The sequence below is a fragment of the Pelodiscus sinensis genome, chromosome 3 (assembly GCF_049634645.1).
Source record: "Pelodiscus sinensis isolate JC-2024 chromosome 3, ASM4963464v1, whole genome shotgun sequence".
Taxonomy (NCBI): Eukaryota; Metazoa; Chordata; order Testudines; family Trionychidae; genus Pelodiscus; species Pelodiscus sinensis.
In genome coordinates this window covers 130,148,040-130,163,148 of record NC_134713.1, presented here as the reverse complement: position 1 = coordinate 130,163,148, position 15,109 = coordinate 130,148,040, and the positions used below count along the sequence as shown (strand labels likewise).

The window sequence follows — 15,109 nt, the reverse complement described above, 5'->3', positions numbered from 1 at the left end:
GTGTAAACGCGGGCAGTTACTTCGGGCTAGTCAGTTTCCAAAAAATGGTGACTGGCCAGGAATATGCTAATCAAATGCGAGATATTTAAATCCCGCGCTTCATTAGCAATCTCGGTCATCCTCATTAGCCTCCCTTGTTCAAACTAGGGGGCTAGTGTAGACGTACCCTAGGAAAAGTAGGGTAAACCTGTTAAAAAACATCATATAAGAGAACCTGCTTGTGCTAATTGGTATCTCCAAAGATATTTATTATGTTAAAGGGGGCATGTGATTATAAGCAAGTTTTTGTCTATAAAAGGTTTCCCCCAAAGACTCTAAATTGTTTTACAGAAATCTTCAAATTTTGTAAAAGCTTTTAAAATAGTAATTGCAGAGACATTTGATGATTTTTGATGATTGTTCCTACATAAAGAAAGATGCAATCTCCATCTGGAGAAACCAAAACTGATGGTAGTAGGGGCAGGGAATTTGTATGGTGTATATAAAAATCTGCACTAGTTAATCCTGGTTGCAGAAATTTTAAGATACTGCAGAAAACATGTGTCTCCTTCTTCTACTTCCCTAATTCTAGAGTAGATATATTATTTACTGTCTAAATTAATAGCAGAATACTCTGCTGTGGGGAGAAATTGGGATTTGACCATCAAAGAATGGTTTGCATATTTAAACTCCACATTTTTACAGTGTGCTGCAAGATACTCTGTGTTGGAAGACTGTAAGTTTTGCTTTTTTATAGGTGCAAATTATACCTTCCTAAATCTATTTCAATAGTATTTAAGATGTTTTCCCCAGGATTTTTGCTCACTTCTGGGTCTTTTTTTAATGTTTAATATCTAAGGAGAAAAATGTTCCTATTGTTAATGCCGTGTGTCACATTTTAAGAAAATGTTAATTTATCACATGCATGTAAAAAGTTGTGCTCATTTGGGTGGTCCACAGCTTCAGCCTATTATTATTTTTTAAATAATTTTATGTCTGGGATATGTGTGGCCTTTTGATTGATGACATGCAGAAAAAAGAATGCAAGTGACTGTCAGCATGTTTTGCATTTGGAGCTGAACTTTGAGGACCCTCCCTCCAAATCTGAGTAGTGCCTTTACGTCATTAGACATAACCTGCGCTATCAGTTTCCGTGTTTTTAATTAACAAACTCCCAGTTTCCTCCCTTCTGATACAACTTATGCCTCTCTGCTTGTTTCACACCCACTCTTTTGTTGCTTAGGAGTGCCAGAATAGTGAATGCTGCATATATATACACAGGCTTTCAGTTATAATATTAGCCTCTGCTATACTGCCATAGAAGAATACCAGGGACAATCCTATTAGTTTTTGAGCAGGAAAGAAGTTACTGTTGTTATTAACTTCTTTTATTATGGGAGGCAGTGACTGAAAAAAAACAACTTGGTCATGGTGGATAATCAGATGAATCGGAATTCCCAGTATGATGTTGGGACAAAAGAGTTCAACCCTTCCATGTATAAACAGTGAAATATTGAACAGATATAGTTTATATTTCCTCTGTATTTAGCACTGATGTGACTGTTACTGCGGTACTAAGTCCAGTTCTGGTGTTCACAATTGAAGGAGACTGAAAAACTGGAGCAGGTTCACAGAAGAGCCACAAGGCTGGGCCCACGACAGGCAGAGGCTGTTTGGGCTGAGCCTAGCACACCATGGGTGTGCTTGTCTGAGCCTCCAGTTAACGGGTAACCAGCAAAAAGGTGTACCTAGCAAAAATAGGTCTCAAAATTTGGGTTTTGCCTTATAGAGGTATTCATATTGCTACATAAATGAAGGGTATAAATTGTCAATATTCATGGTCCTGTATGCAGTGCTATCTCACATTTTTCCATCAGAGTCTACACTCCAACATCTTAACGTTTTTTAATTATAGATTGTCACCCTTAGGTTAGATTTATCATGCTTCACAGTTTTAACCATGACTGGTTATTCCAACCCAAGGACAGGCTTCACTGTGCAGTAACTAACACTGTGCAGCCAGATCCCATTCTTATGTTGTTGTTTTTTTTTAATTTTTAGCCTGGATGTGTAAACACTACTGAAGTGGATATAAAAAAGTCTTCAAGAATGAAAAATCCTCACAAAACAAGAAAGGTAAGTACCGTGTTTGAAGAGAAAGTGGTACATTTTTCCAATTTGTTTTGTTCCCTAATTGTTGTTTTTTAATATGGCTGAAATATGTAAAACCTCATTCCATAGCCTGTTGTGACTTGAAACGGCTAATTAGTCATACAGTTTCTAAAAATTAAGAGATCTGCTTTTTCTTCATATGCTTTCTTCCAAGAGTACTGAGGACCTGCAGTGTCTGTGATTCACTCATAATAAAACCTTACAAGAACTTTCCCAATTTAACTGACCTGAACAAAATATGTTGTTTGCAAATGTAAATTCCATGGTCTCAAGGAATCCCTCAGGAACACAGACAGGGACAAAAAGTATAAAAGCCTCATATTTAGCAGTATACAACATATTGCCAGCATGTTGCTCAGTATATTGCATGGTACATACTTAGTACCCCACTTACCAGTTTTCTATCAGTAGTTAAAGGGAAAACATAGTGAAAATGCCCACAGAATTTTCACTTTAAGTACAAACATGGAAGAAAAATAATAGTAGTAATGGATACCTGCATTTCCTTGAAGGCAAAGAAAAACTCTTCTTTAGAATAAAAATGAAAGCCTTGAAACTTTGGATGAAGTGGATTTGAGATACCAAACCAATTTTACAAATTGCCCGAGTCTAAACCCTAGATCCATTGCCCGAGTCTATACCCCAAATTCAGCCCTAAATTGCAAGGCATTCCAGATCCAGAGTTGGATCCCAGGTCTGTACATTGAGCCCATCCTTGATCTCAAGTATCACTTTGGAATTTGATTATCATACTGTTTCATGGTGATGTTCTCAATCTGAAGGAAGACTGGATTTGGAGATGCCATCCGCACAATTTGATTGCATCAGTGAAAGGTCCCAGGCATTAGTTATTTATCAAGCACCTGGCACACACTTGGTACATGGTAATGTACCTCTCAATTTCCTGTTCCATCTCTTCCATGTCAACCACCTCCATCCACTATAATATCTCCCCTACTGGGTCATATACTAATGCTTGCTACATGCATATAGACAGCACATAGATAGCGCTAGGCAAAAAATCCTACATCATCAAGAAATAGCACAATTTTTTCAGAATTCTTTATTTTATCTCGCAGTAGTGTGTTTCAATGTATGGCATATTTACAGTGCTTTTGAACACTGATGCAAGGCTTGTGAAAACACAGAGGTAGTTAACTTTTCGAATACATTATACAAAATATATAGTGGTTATTTGTATGCCTGAGATAAACAGTTTTTTATAAACAAATGTCTTTCTTTCCATGCTGTTGCATAGTCTGTCTATGGATTACAAAATGACATTCGAAGTCACAGTCCTACCCACACACCGGTACCAGAAACTAAGCCACCCACAGAAGATGAATTACACGAAGAGGTTTGAAAAAACTATTATAGACTTTTAAATAAATCATTCTGGAAAACAAAAATTAGAACAAAAAGTTACCATAGCTGTCCAGTATATTTATTTAGCATTTTAATTAGGTTAGTTACATGTTTAGCGTAAACAATGTTTGAGAATATATTTCTTCTCATCTTAGTATGTGGAGATATATGCATAACTTTCATTAAGGATAATAGGAGTAACACAAACTTTGTTTAGCCTTTGTTAACAGAGGAAGGCTTTACCAATAACACTGTTTGTATGTTCTTTTTGTAGGTAAATGTATCAGCCTTTTTGCAGTGACCAGTTCACTCACTCTCTTTTCCAACGCTTCACTTTGAGATTTGAGAGCATAATTGCATCTCAGTGTGTGTGGATTTACTCACATATTGCCATTAACACTTAATTAATCTTTCACAGAGCAATGGAAGTGGTAAAAAGTAGATGACTAGGAACAATTAATGGGCTTCTCTGTAAACATTAAAACATTATTTTGATTTCTGTTGACAAACTTGTAGGAAAAACGTTAGACTTGTCCGTACATAACTTACTATAATTTCTTTATTTAACAGAGTTCCATCCACTTTAAGAAATGTGATGATAATATGTCATTATAGCTCAGATACACTTCTCTGTCATTTAGGAAAAATTAAATTTACAATGTTCCCCTAATAAATATTTCTGAAAATAGAACCAAACAAGAAATCCTCATTCCACTTTTTGCCTTCCCTTTTTTTTTTCAGATAAAATATTGGCAAATACAGTTAGATAGACATCGATTAAAAATGTCAAAAGTTGCAGAGAGGTACGTATCTTGTTATATTTTCTATTTTTTAAATGATCTAAGAAATTTATGGAAAATTTCTGTGAGGAGGAGCCAGAGAGAGACAACAATGGAGCTGGGACATGTTACTCAAATTGATTGAAGACAGTTTACTTTGAGCGAAGGCATGTCTATTTTCTGATTCACTAGTAGGCTGCGATTTAATGCCATTTTTCTCAGTTCAGTGAAACAAACAAACAAAAACGGTGAATTTAGAACGAAGTGGTGGCCCTATCATGTAACTGCTTTGTGCACTGAGCTCTGGTGTTGTTTACCCTAGGACGGACAAGTGCTCCTGTTTTTCAGGGCCAGTGTAGAGAAAGTCTACAAAATTCCTAATGTAGATGTAACCTGCTGGTTATTGTATAGCGCATGAATCCATTTTGCCCTGTGTACAGAGGTCATGTCTGTTACAGCTCCGAAGTAGAGTCTGACTCTTTATTTTCAGCTGTTCTCCTAGTTTAGTCCCTAGTATTGGCTGTTTCACAAACACCTGTTGAAGTCATCGGGTACCGCTTCTGGTGCTGATAATTTTTTGTGGGTCTGCAAGGCATTTTTTTGTATCGGAACATTGTACTATGTTCATTCCCAAGAAATTTAAAAAAAAGATTCCTGTTCCATCCTTTTTCCCCTCCCGCCATCATTAACTGACACTTATCCTGCATGATCTCACCCCACTCTGCATTAATTCTGACGGAACAATCCAGTTTTGTAAGTAAATTTGGCAACTATATCTTCCAGAAAGCCAGGACTATCCTCAGTTTCAGAATAGATGCCTGTTTTAGAGAAACCATGATTTGTCATGTCTTTTTTCAACCCCTGTAGTCTGGCCACCTAAATAAGCCACAACACATCTGAGCTGGTGAATCAGGCAGCAGATTGCGTGACAACACCTACGCAGATCAGGGACCTATCCCCAGATTTAGTTGCACAATAATGTTATCACCTTGTCTCCATTAAGCCTCCCAAGGTGCGTCTACACAACAGCATTATTCCGAAATAACAATGCGAGCATCTACACAGCAATTCCGTTATTTCGAAATAAATTAGAAAGGACAGCTTATTCCAACTTCTATAAACCTTATTCCACGAGGAATAACATCTCTTCTGAAATTGCTATTTCGAAATAGCTCTAGTGTAGACTCTCAACTGCGCTATTTCAAAATAGCTCCTCCCCAGAGCCATTCAGAGTAATTACTCACTAGTGCTTCCTGGGTCTCTAAATCGAGGTAGCATGTCCACATTAGAAGAGCCTGCCTTGCACTAATTTTGAGGCTTCTCTGCAGTGTAGACGTGCTATTTCAAAATAAGTTATTTTGGAATATTTCTTTTGGAATAGCTTATTCCGAAATTAATGTACACAGTAGTTGTATCCCTAGTGAGCTCCCATCTGAAGGCAGCACTTCCTGACTCAGAATCAGAAACTGTACAATTCGTTTTTTATTTCAACTTCTCTGTACCTTATTTCAACCTCTCTTCACCTCACTTGCCTCATCTATTCAATGAAGCTATCACCTGATAAATGGAGTGCATATTAGACATTATTCATTCATGCCTTTGAAATTCTTCAGTGAAATTCCACGTAGAAATGTATTAGTAAAGGTTGCAGTTTATTTTATTTCAGCCCTTGATAAAATAGTAGGCACTGTCCTACCACCACCATAGCTTAAATAGTTTACTTTTAAAAAACAGGTTTCTTGTTATAAAGCTTGATAATATAACAATGTTTGATGGTTTTGTTTTTCTAGTCTTTTAGCTTACACAGAGCAGTATATCGAATATGATCCGTTTCTTGTGTCGCCTGACCCCTCTAACCCTTGGCTATCTGATGACACTACTTTCTGGGAATTAGAGGCCAGGTATGTTGTTTCTTTTTTTCTTTTCACATTATCAATGTCAGTGCAGATTTCAACCCTACATTCTGCAGCACAGTGTTGAGGTAGATAGGAAAAGGGATTCCCATGCATACCAATTTGTCCTGGTCTTTTCAGCTGTCCAGTTTCATGTTGTTAGAGATGGACTCATATACCTGCCTGAAAAAGTACAGAGGCCACCGTGGCCAATATACAGGGTTCCACTGGGAAGAGGACACACCCCACACACATTCCTATGTTATATTGATTGACTGAGTGCTTGGCACTGACCATTAAATCTCTGTATAACAACACTCTACAAGCCCAAGTGACTTGGAAAGTGAGAAATCTGTAGCTAAACTCAGGCCTTCCCATCATTACTTGCGAACACAACGCTAAAGTGCTCGCTCAATCTGTGACTGCTTTTATTTGTTGTCCCCAGCAAAGAGCCAGGACAACAGAGGGTAAAGCGATGGGGCTTTGGCATGGATGAAGCATTGAAGGACACAGTGGGGAGAGAGCAGTTTCTCAAATTCCTGGAGTCAGAATTCAGCTCGGAAAACTTAAGGTAAAGCTGAAGAATTTTTATCTTTTTACAACAGCTGAGAAATGATTTTTGTGTCCGTTGTCATTCTTTGTATTTTTCTCCCTTGCAGATATAGTCCCATTTCTTCTCCTGAAGGGACCAATCCTACAAAGTGTTGCATGCCCTCATTTTCCAATGGCTTTGAGTGTTAATGGGGCTCAGGCCAACACCAACAAAGATGTCAATAGTCAGCATTCATAAACATACTGACTAGTGGGGTCCTTTCCCAAATCTTCAAATATGTGCCTTAGAAACACTGACCAACTCCAGGCTATTGTTTGTCTTTTAAGATGTGCAGCATTATAAGGACAGCAAATTTACAGTGGAAAATTTTCAAATGCAACCAAGGGGTTTAGGAATAAAAGTCCCATGGACTTTAGGAAATCTTCCCCTCAGTGGTTAAAAAGAATTATACAATTATCTTAATTCTTAAAGGAGGTGAAACGTGGTATAATGGATGTACAAGTTTTTTAAAAGCATGTAAATCTCCAAGCAGCTTCTCTTTATTGCACAGTAAAGGTGCTGTGTGTGTGTGTAGGGCCACTTGTCAAATCTATTTATTTCTACAGGTTGAGTCTCTGTAAACCAGTACTGTCTGGTCTGGCAACATCCTGGTTTGGCAGAACCACGGATGTTCCAGGGTCAGAGAATCTAGGTGGAGCGCTGGTGCCGAGGAGCCCTGCCAGCTATCAGGGCTTCCGGGAACAACCCAGCTGGGCCGCATAGTGGGGCCAGAAGTGCGGTGTTCTGCAGTGGGACTTCCCAGCACTGGGAGCTGGGCTGCTCAGTGTTATTGGCAAAACGAGGAGGGCGGGGTGGGGGGAGCAGTGGGGTCTCCAGCTAGTCCAGGGCTGGGATGGGGAAATAGCAGAGGGACCAGATATGACCTTCACCCAGGACTGGTCAGGTCCTGAGGGTGCCAGACCAGGGAGGTCCAACCTGTAGTTTAAAACAAGATTTCTTGAAAACAATATCAGAAAAGGCCTATTCCTCAGTATAGCATTATAGCCAAATTATTGGCAAAAGCCGTTTATGATTGTTGCACTTCCAGAGAAGCCGTTTTAAAGCTTTTTGCACGTGAAAAGGACTTACAAATAGGTATTAATGTTTTGGTCTTCTGTTGCCCCCAAAAGTGAATTTTTGCTTCTCAAAAGTATGTACATCAAAACCTCATCCTCAAACTAAGTTCTTGTGCTTTCACCCACACATCCCTTTTCAGTGCCCAGCTGCAGGCCTGCTGATGGAGGGAGAAGGGGGGAAGGAAAGGGGTAAAGTGGGCAACTGCTTCAGGAGCCCAGGCGAGCAAAAGGGCTCTAGGACCCCCAGCCATTGCCAGCGGAACTACCGGGCTCAAGCAGCCTTCTTGTCCGGCCTGGATCTGAGCCAGTCCTGGAAGTGGGCTGGCACATCCCTGCAGCCCCCCAAGAAGGAGGGGGAGATCTCCACATGCTGCCACCACCCCGAGTGCCAGCTCCCATTGGACTTCAGCTAACAGGAGTTGCAGGGGCAGTACATGCAGGCAGCTATGCATGGAGATTTCCTGACCCCACACGCTAACAGCTGCTTCCAGAGTGGTGTACCAGTCACTTTCAAGAGCCACCCAAACTAAGTGCCACCCCCCTCAAACTCTCCTGCACCCCAACTTCCTGCCCCAGTCCAGAGCCCGCATTCAAACTCCCTCCCAGAGCCCACCATCTGCACCCCCTCCCACGTCTTCTCCCCCCCAGAGCCTTCACTCTGCCCTCCCACAAACTGTAACCCCCTTCCCCAGCCCAGAGTGCACACCCCACATCCAAACTCCCTCCTAGATCCTGACCTCTTACCCTCTCCTGCACTCAAACTCCCTCTGAGACCCTGCATCCCTCACTCCCTCCTGCACCCCATTTCCTGCCTCAGCCCAGAGTCTGCACCCTACGTCCAAAATCCCTCACAGAGCCCACATCCTGCACCCCCTTCGACACTCCTCACCTCCTTCCCCAGCCTGGTAAAAGTGAGTGAGGATATGGGAGAGCGAGTGACAGAGAGCAGGGGTGGACGGTATAGGTGGCAAGGCCTCTAAGAAGGAGTGGGATTGGGGTGTGGGTTCAGGGAAGGGGCAAGGCAAGATCTTTGAGTTTTCATGATTAGACAGTTGGCAACTCTACCAGGGAGGCACATGGAAGCCCTGGCCATGCTGGAAGAGTGTGCCCAGTAGTACAACCTCCCACTTGATGAACACCAGCCAGCACTGGCACAGCACTGCTCAAATTTTAACCAGACCATGTCCACGTGGGTGTGACTTGTGTGTGCATGGAGCCCATTGACGTTTCGTCCCTCAGGCCTGGAATTGTTGTCCTTGGAGTGCCCAGGTGAGACTCCCTTAAAAATGAGATGCACCATACACCTAAGCATTCTGGAGAGACCCTGGTTTTGTGCCCTATTTTGAGCACCCTCAGTTGCTAGAGATGGGGCTACATAGCTCTGAAGTTATTCCAAACTTACACCAGAGGAACTGGGGGCAGAATATTCCATGCTACTGGGCATTGTTTTGTCATACTGTATTTAACAAATTCAAAGCTTGGAGATCTGTAATATTACATCTGGATTTAACGTCTAAAAATCCTTATTTAGGCAAGTTATGGAACAATTTTGGGTCAAAAATATAAATGAAATATTCTGGACTCTATCCTGTTCCCAGCGGTTGTTTTGCATTGATCTCAGAGGGAATAAGATCGGAATCAATGTGTGTGTTGCTAAATAACATATTAGGCAGCAATTTCTGAATTCGAAAAGCTAAGTGCTAATTAAAGGGCAAACCTTTTATCAGCCCAGTACAAAGGAATGGGAAGGTATATTTTTATTTAAAAAATGTCTCAGTAATTCCTTATTTGAGGCAGCTGTTCAAACATGGACCTGTTCAGCCCTAGCATATGTTTTCTACACTTTTCTATGACTAATTTGTCTTTCTGCCAACCAGACTGTTACCACATAATCCCAGGCTCTTTTCTCTAATCCTATTTACAACACTAACCACAGACAAACTGCAAGTAACTGATCCAGAAAAATACCCTAGAGGATTTTGTTTGGAGCTAATTTCTCAATATTATATCTACCATTATATCTATCTAAGTTTGTATATTGGCATAATAACACATGATATCAGACTGGCAATGGCAGTGGGTGCCAAATAAAAAGCTACACCTGTGATAAGTTAGAGAGCACGCATTTTAACGTCTTATATGTACAAGCCTCAAACTGCCACCAATTGGAGTGATATGAATAAAATGCACTTTTGACACAGTAATTCCATTCATAATTAAGAATTAAGTACCAAATGATGTACAATGGTGCACTTAAAAGTGTCAGCATCTTCTGGAATGCTATAACAACTCAGTTTTGATTTGTTAAATTTAAGAACACCGACCTACTTACACAGTTATTAACCACATAACTACAGCATTTGTAGTTTGCAGGATTTGACAGCATCTTTCCAATACTGAGATAAGGGGATTTGCTTCCATCAGTAGCTCCTTAGTTTAGTGATGTGACCAACATAACTTCACACGTAAGTTTATCAGGCGTCGTCCCTTTGCAGATTTGACCATGATTGAGTTTAAAACGAGTGCCATCCAAGCTGGAGGAGTAGCAAACAGATGGAACTACAGTGCCAAGCTGTGAAATGTTCCGTAGAAAGTACAATAGTGGGTGTCAGACAGTGAGGAAACATTCACAACCAGTGTAACTCCCTGTGACCAGGTCAATGGAAAAAAATGGAGGAGATACAAAAAGAGGATGTAATCAAAGAGCCACACTCATTACATTAAAATATATTTCTTTTCATCTGTATAGCATTCATACTGCCAATTTTACTTTTTCTATGTCCTTGAGTTGAGACGGGTGGAATCAGGATTGGTAATGGGAGTGGTTAGGGTGCCATCCTGGGACTCAACTGATGTAGGTTCAATTTTCTGCTTCAGCACATCCGTGTGATCACTTTGCTTTCCTATTTGTAAAATAGGAGCAATGTATTTCCCTACCTCACGGTGAGGGGGAGTTTGTTGTGAAGATTAATAATTAAAGACTGTGAGTTGTTCAGTTGCTGCAGTCATGTGGGGAGCCATGTAAGAACCATTAATTAATAAAACGTCATACTGTACTACTTAGGTACAGAAGCAGCTCAACTGGACAAGAGACATCCCCAGTCAATGTGACTACTCATTGATTCCCTCTTGCTCTTCATTCAACTAAGATTTCTTGGGAAAAATTCTGGTCAGGGTGATTGGCACTGTAGCCTCCATACAGGTTATGGGTTTTTAGAGGAACATTTAACTCAGGAGGCTCACAAAACTGCTCCTCTATGCATCAGGCCTACACTATTACACTCTGCTTAGCAATCATCCATTGAGAGCGAGTCCTTTTGGAAGTGTTGCTTTTTGCCTGATTCACTGTGACTATTACAGTAACACAAGAGTTGGCAGTATCATTTTGCAAAGTTCCTAGCTCCTGTTAGGAAGTGAAGAACTATACTTGAAATACAGATGCTTAAACTTGAACATTATCCAGTACTCCTAAGGTCCCGTCCTACAAAGCTCCCTCCAGACTAGGTACCCAGCTAGCATGCAACAGGTATGCTCTAGTACCTTTGGCCAATGGGTGGTTGTATTGCATTGCAAGTAGAAGCCTGTGAGGCTATGTCTACACTATAGGCTTCTTGCACAAGAAGCTTTTTGCGGAAGAGATCTGCAAAAGCGCATTGGAAAAGTGATGCACTTTTGCGAAAGAGAGCGTCCAGTCTGCATGGATGCTCTTGAAAGAAAACTCTGATTGCTGTTTACAAAATGGCCACCAGGGCAGCTGAGCTTTTTTCGATTGCCCCTTTTTGCACACAAAAAACCCTTCTTCCCCGTCCACAACCACCTTTTTGTGCAAGAGCTCTTGTTCAAAAGGAGTTATTCCTTGTAGAAAGAGGAATACCTCTTGCGCAAAACTCCCTCTGCTCTTTCGATTTTTTTTGCACAAAAATGTGCTTGAGGTGTGGACGTTCTATGAGTTTTTGTGGAAAAAGGCCATTTTTCTGCAGAAACTCTGTATTGTAGATATAGCCTGAGTTCTAGTTAGAGTTCTTCCATTAATTGTGTTCACTCTCCAATGGATCCTGGTTGTCAGTAGGTACTATTGGGCCTAGGATCTTGGAGGCTAAAGTCATGTGCTTCTACTGCATTAGCTAAAAGCCAACTGCCTCTTAGCTAAGGCTGTAGAACAGACTTCACTCTCCTTTTTTCAGTGTTCTCCGTGCCTCTGGGTTACCTAGTATGTTGTTTCCCTAGAAATCAAAATTTTTTCCCTTGTTTTTATGGATTCTGGAAGTATTTAATTGCAGGCTTACATATTGCCTGTCCTACAGAACCCTTGCTTTATTCACTGCACCCGAGTGACAGTGAAGCAGAGGGTTAGAAGAAAAAGAAAGGATATTATCTTGAGGTTAAGGCATTGCACAGAGACCCTACAGGTCTGCATGCCAACCCTTGCTCTCTTTGATTTCCTGTGTGATAGTTAGCAAAACCAATACTCATTCACAAGGCAGTACCTTTAATGCTTAACTCTTCTGAGGGAAGAGGGTATACATTTTGTTTTGAAAGATCAGTAAACAAATTAAAATGTGAAAATATGTGTCTGCAGTGAAATAATCTTTCTAGCGTAGCATATTGCAGATCTCAACACATTTTTTTAATTTAAAAAGGTTTCTACAATTACAGTCTCACCGTTTCTGCAGGATTTTTGGAATACTAATGTTAGACATGTAAAATAAAAATTAATCTAACGTTACTCGGCCTCATGAAGTGTGTTTGCTCTGTATAGCAAAAAGCTTTACTGGGTACTATTATTTATACTTGCTCAAAATACCAGCACAAGGGACAGGCAATGATATTGAAAGGGGACAAATTTAAAGCCGGTAAAAGGAAATATATTTTCAGACAACATGCAATTAACATGCAAAGTTCACAGCCAAAAAAAACAGCAGAGCTAGGAGCTTAGTAAGATTCAAAAGATTAGACCTGTCTATGGATAACAAGAGATTTGGCCCAATGAATAGAGGTGAAGCAGTAGATGTGATGTAACCTCATTTTAAGAAGGCTTTTGACACAGTCCCACGTAATGTTCTCACAAGCAAACTAGGGAAATTACTATAAGGTGGGTGCAAAACTGGCACAAAGAGCATACTAAAAGACTAGTCATCAATGGATTTCAGTCTAGTGGGGTCCCAGTGGACTGTCCTGGGTTCATTAGTGATCTAAGGGTAAGGCATCAGTGTCTGGCACCTGGGATTGTGGGTTCACGTCCCACCCCAACCAGCTAGGCAGCAACCATGAAATTCCATGGGGCTGGAGCCAGCAGAGGTGGGTAGCTTGCTCTGGGGCTGCGGTTCTGTACCATTTCATATTTTCATTAATGACTTGGGAAATGGAGTGGTGAGTAGGCTGGTAATATTAATAAATGATGCCACACTGAGAGGGCTTGCAAGCAATTTGGAGGACAGGATTAGAATTCAAAAGGACCTTGACAGATTGGACAATTGATCCAAAACCAACAAGATTAATTTCAGTAAAGACAGTGCAAAGTACTACCCTCAATCAGGGAAACTCAAATGGATAACTACAAAGTGGGGAGAACCTGGCTAGATAGTAACACTTCTGAAATGGATTTTGGAATTATAGTGGATTATAAATTGAATCTAAGACAACAACATAATGTTAAAGGCTGGAATGTATTAACAGGAGTGTGGTATATAAGACGTGGGAGATAACTATCTCACTTTAGTCATCATCCTCAGCTTGAGTACTGTGCCACACTTTAAGAAAGTCCATAGGAGAGCAACACAAATGAAAAAAAAGGTTTTAAAAACCTAACCTATCAAAAAAAGTTTTAAAAACTGGCAAATTTAGACTTGAGAAAAGAAGACTGAGGTGGTGCTGGTGGGGGTGGGGTTTGATAACAGTATTCAGATATGTTATGGGCTGTTTTAAAGAGGATTGGTTGTTCTCCATGTTCACTAAAGGTAGGACAAGAAATAATGGATTTAATCTGAAGCAAGGATAAGGATAGTTAAGATCTGGAATAGGCTTCCAAGGCAGGTTGTAGAATCCCCATTTTTGGGTAGACAGATACCTGTCAGGATGACTAGATATACTTGGTCCTGCCTCAGCACAGAGGGCTGGACTAGATGACCTCATGAGGTCCCTTTTAGGCAGACATTTCTCTGTGAGCAGATTACCTTGTAGAATTTCTTGCACTTTCCCATGAAGCAGTTGATGTTCGTCACTGCCTAATTTAGAATAATGGACGAGATTGACCACTGATCTGAGCCAGTATGTCAACTCCTATACAGCAACTATATCATCCTAAAGTAAAATTCATGGCTACAATTTTGCTCATGGTTGTGCAGTGTTTCTGTGATGTCTGTGAAGCAGATTTCACATTGTTACGAACTGTGCTAATGAGAAAAGGCCATGTGAAACTGGTTAAACTGGAACCTTAGAAAGAAATTAAACTTAGAATTCCTTTTTCCATATTTTGCCATAGATTCTGGTTAGCAGTTGAAAATCTGAAGAAGAGACCTAATCGTGAAGTACCTGTTCGAGTCCAGGAGATCTGGCAGGAGTTTCTTGCCCCTGGAGCTCCCAGTGCCATCAATCTTGACTCAAAAAGTTATGACAAAACCCAACAGAATGTAAAGGACCCAGGAAGATACACATTTGAAGATGCTCAGGTCAGTATATAATCTTCATCCAGGCATTCTATAAAGTATAGCACCAGTCCAGGCCTGCCTCCAGGGGATGGAGGAGAAAGGGAACAGCTGCCTTGGGGGTCCGGTGATTCCAGCTCCTGGCCACTGCTGTTGGTACTGTAACGTGGTGGAGGTCGGAGCTCCAAGCCCTTTAAATCAGTGTTTCTCAACTTTTTAAATTAAGTATCCCTTAAAAAAAAAAAAAAAAAACCTACCCCCCGTGCCTACATTTTTCAGACACACCATTTTTTTCTACCATTGTAACACATTTGTTTAAACAACTTAATCGTAGCTGGGCGGGCGATAAAACGTTTGAGTGTAAAAAGTACAATAATAATAAAGCACTGTAAAACTTAAAACAAAAATTCAATTTTCTCCAAATTTTAGTTGTGCTGATGTACACCCCAGACGTCTCTCGAGTACTCCTTAGGGTACTCGTACCACTGGTTGAGAAACACTACTTTAAATCACCATCAGAGCCCCGGGTAGCATACTCTGGCAGCTCTGAGTGTTAGCTTGGGAGGGGAGGGGGTGTGGTATGGCATGCTCCAGGCAATGTTAAGGGCTG

The 15,109-nt window shown here is 40.7% G+C and overlaps 1 protein-coding gene across 6 annotated transcripts in view; it reads left to right on the top strand.

Moving 5' to 3' along the window:
- Positions 1 to 15,109, top strand: part of RGS7 (regulator of G protein signaling 7) — a 374,326-nt gene that overhangs the window by 341,455 nt on the left and 17,762 nt on the right. For all 6 annotated transcript variants that reach the window (XM_075924826.1, XM_075924827.1, XM_075924830.1 and 3 more), the window contains 6 exons: positions 2,041 to 2,115; positions 3,410 to 3,508; positions 4,258 to 4,319; positions 6,086 to 6,196; positions 6,633 to 6,758; positions 14,337 to 14,523. In XM_075924826.1, coding sequence (XP_075780941.1) covers positions 2,041 to 2,115; positions 3,410 to 3,508; positions 4,258 to 4,319; positions 6,086 to 6,196; positions 6,633 to 6,758; positions 14,337 to 14,523 — 660 coding nt within the window. The remainder of the gene's footprint in view (positions 1 to 2,040; positions 2,116 to 3,409; positions 3,509 to 4,257; positions 4,320 to 6,085; positions 6,197 to 6,632; positions 6,759 to 14,336; positions 14,524 to 15,109) is intronic.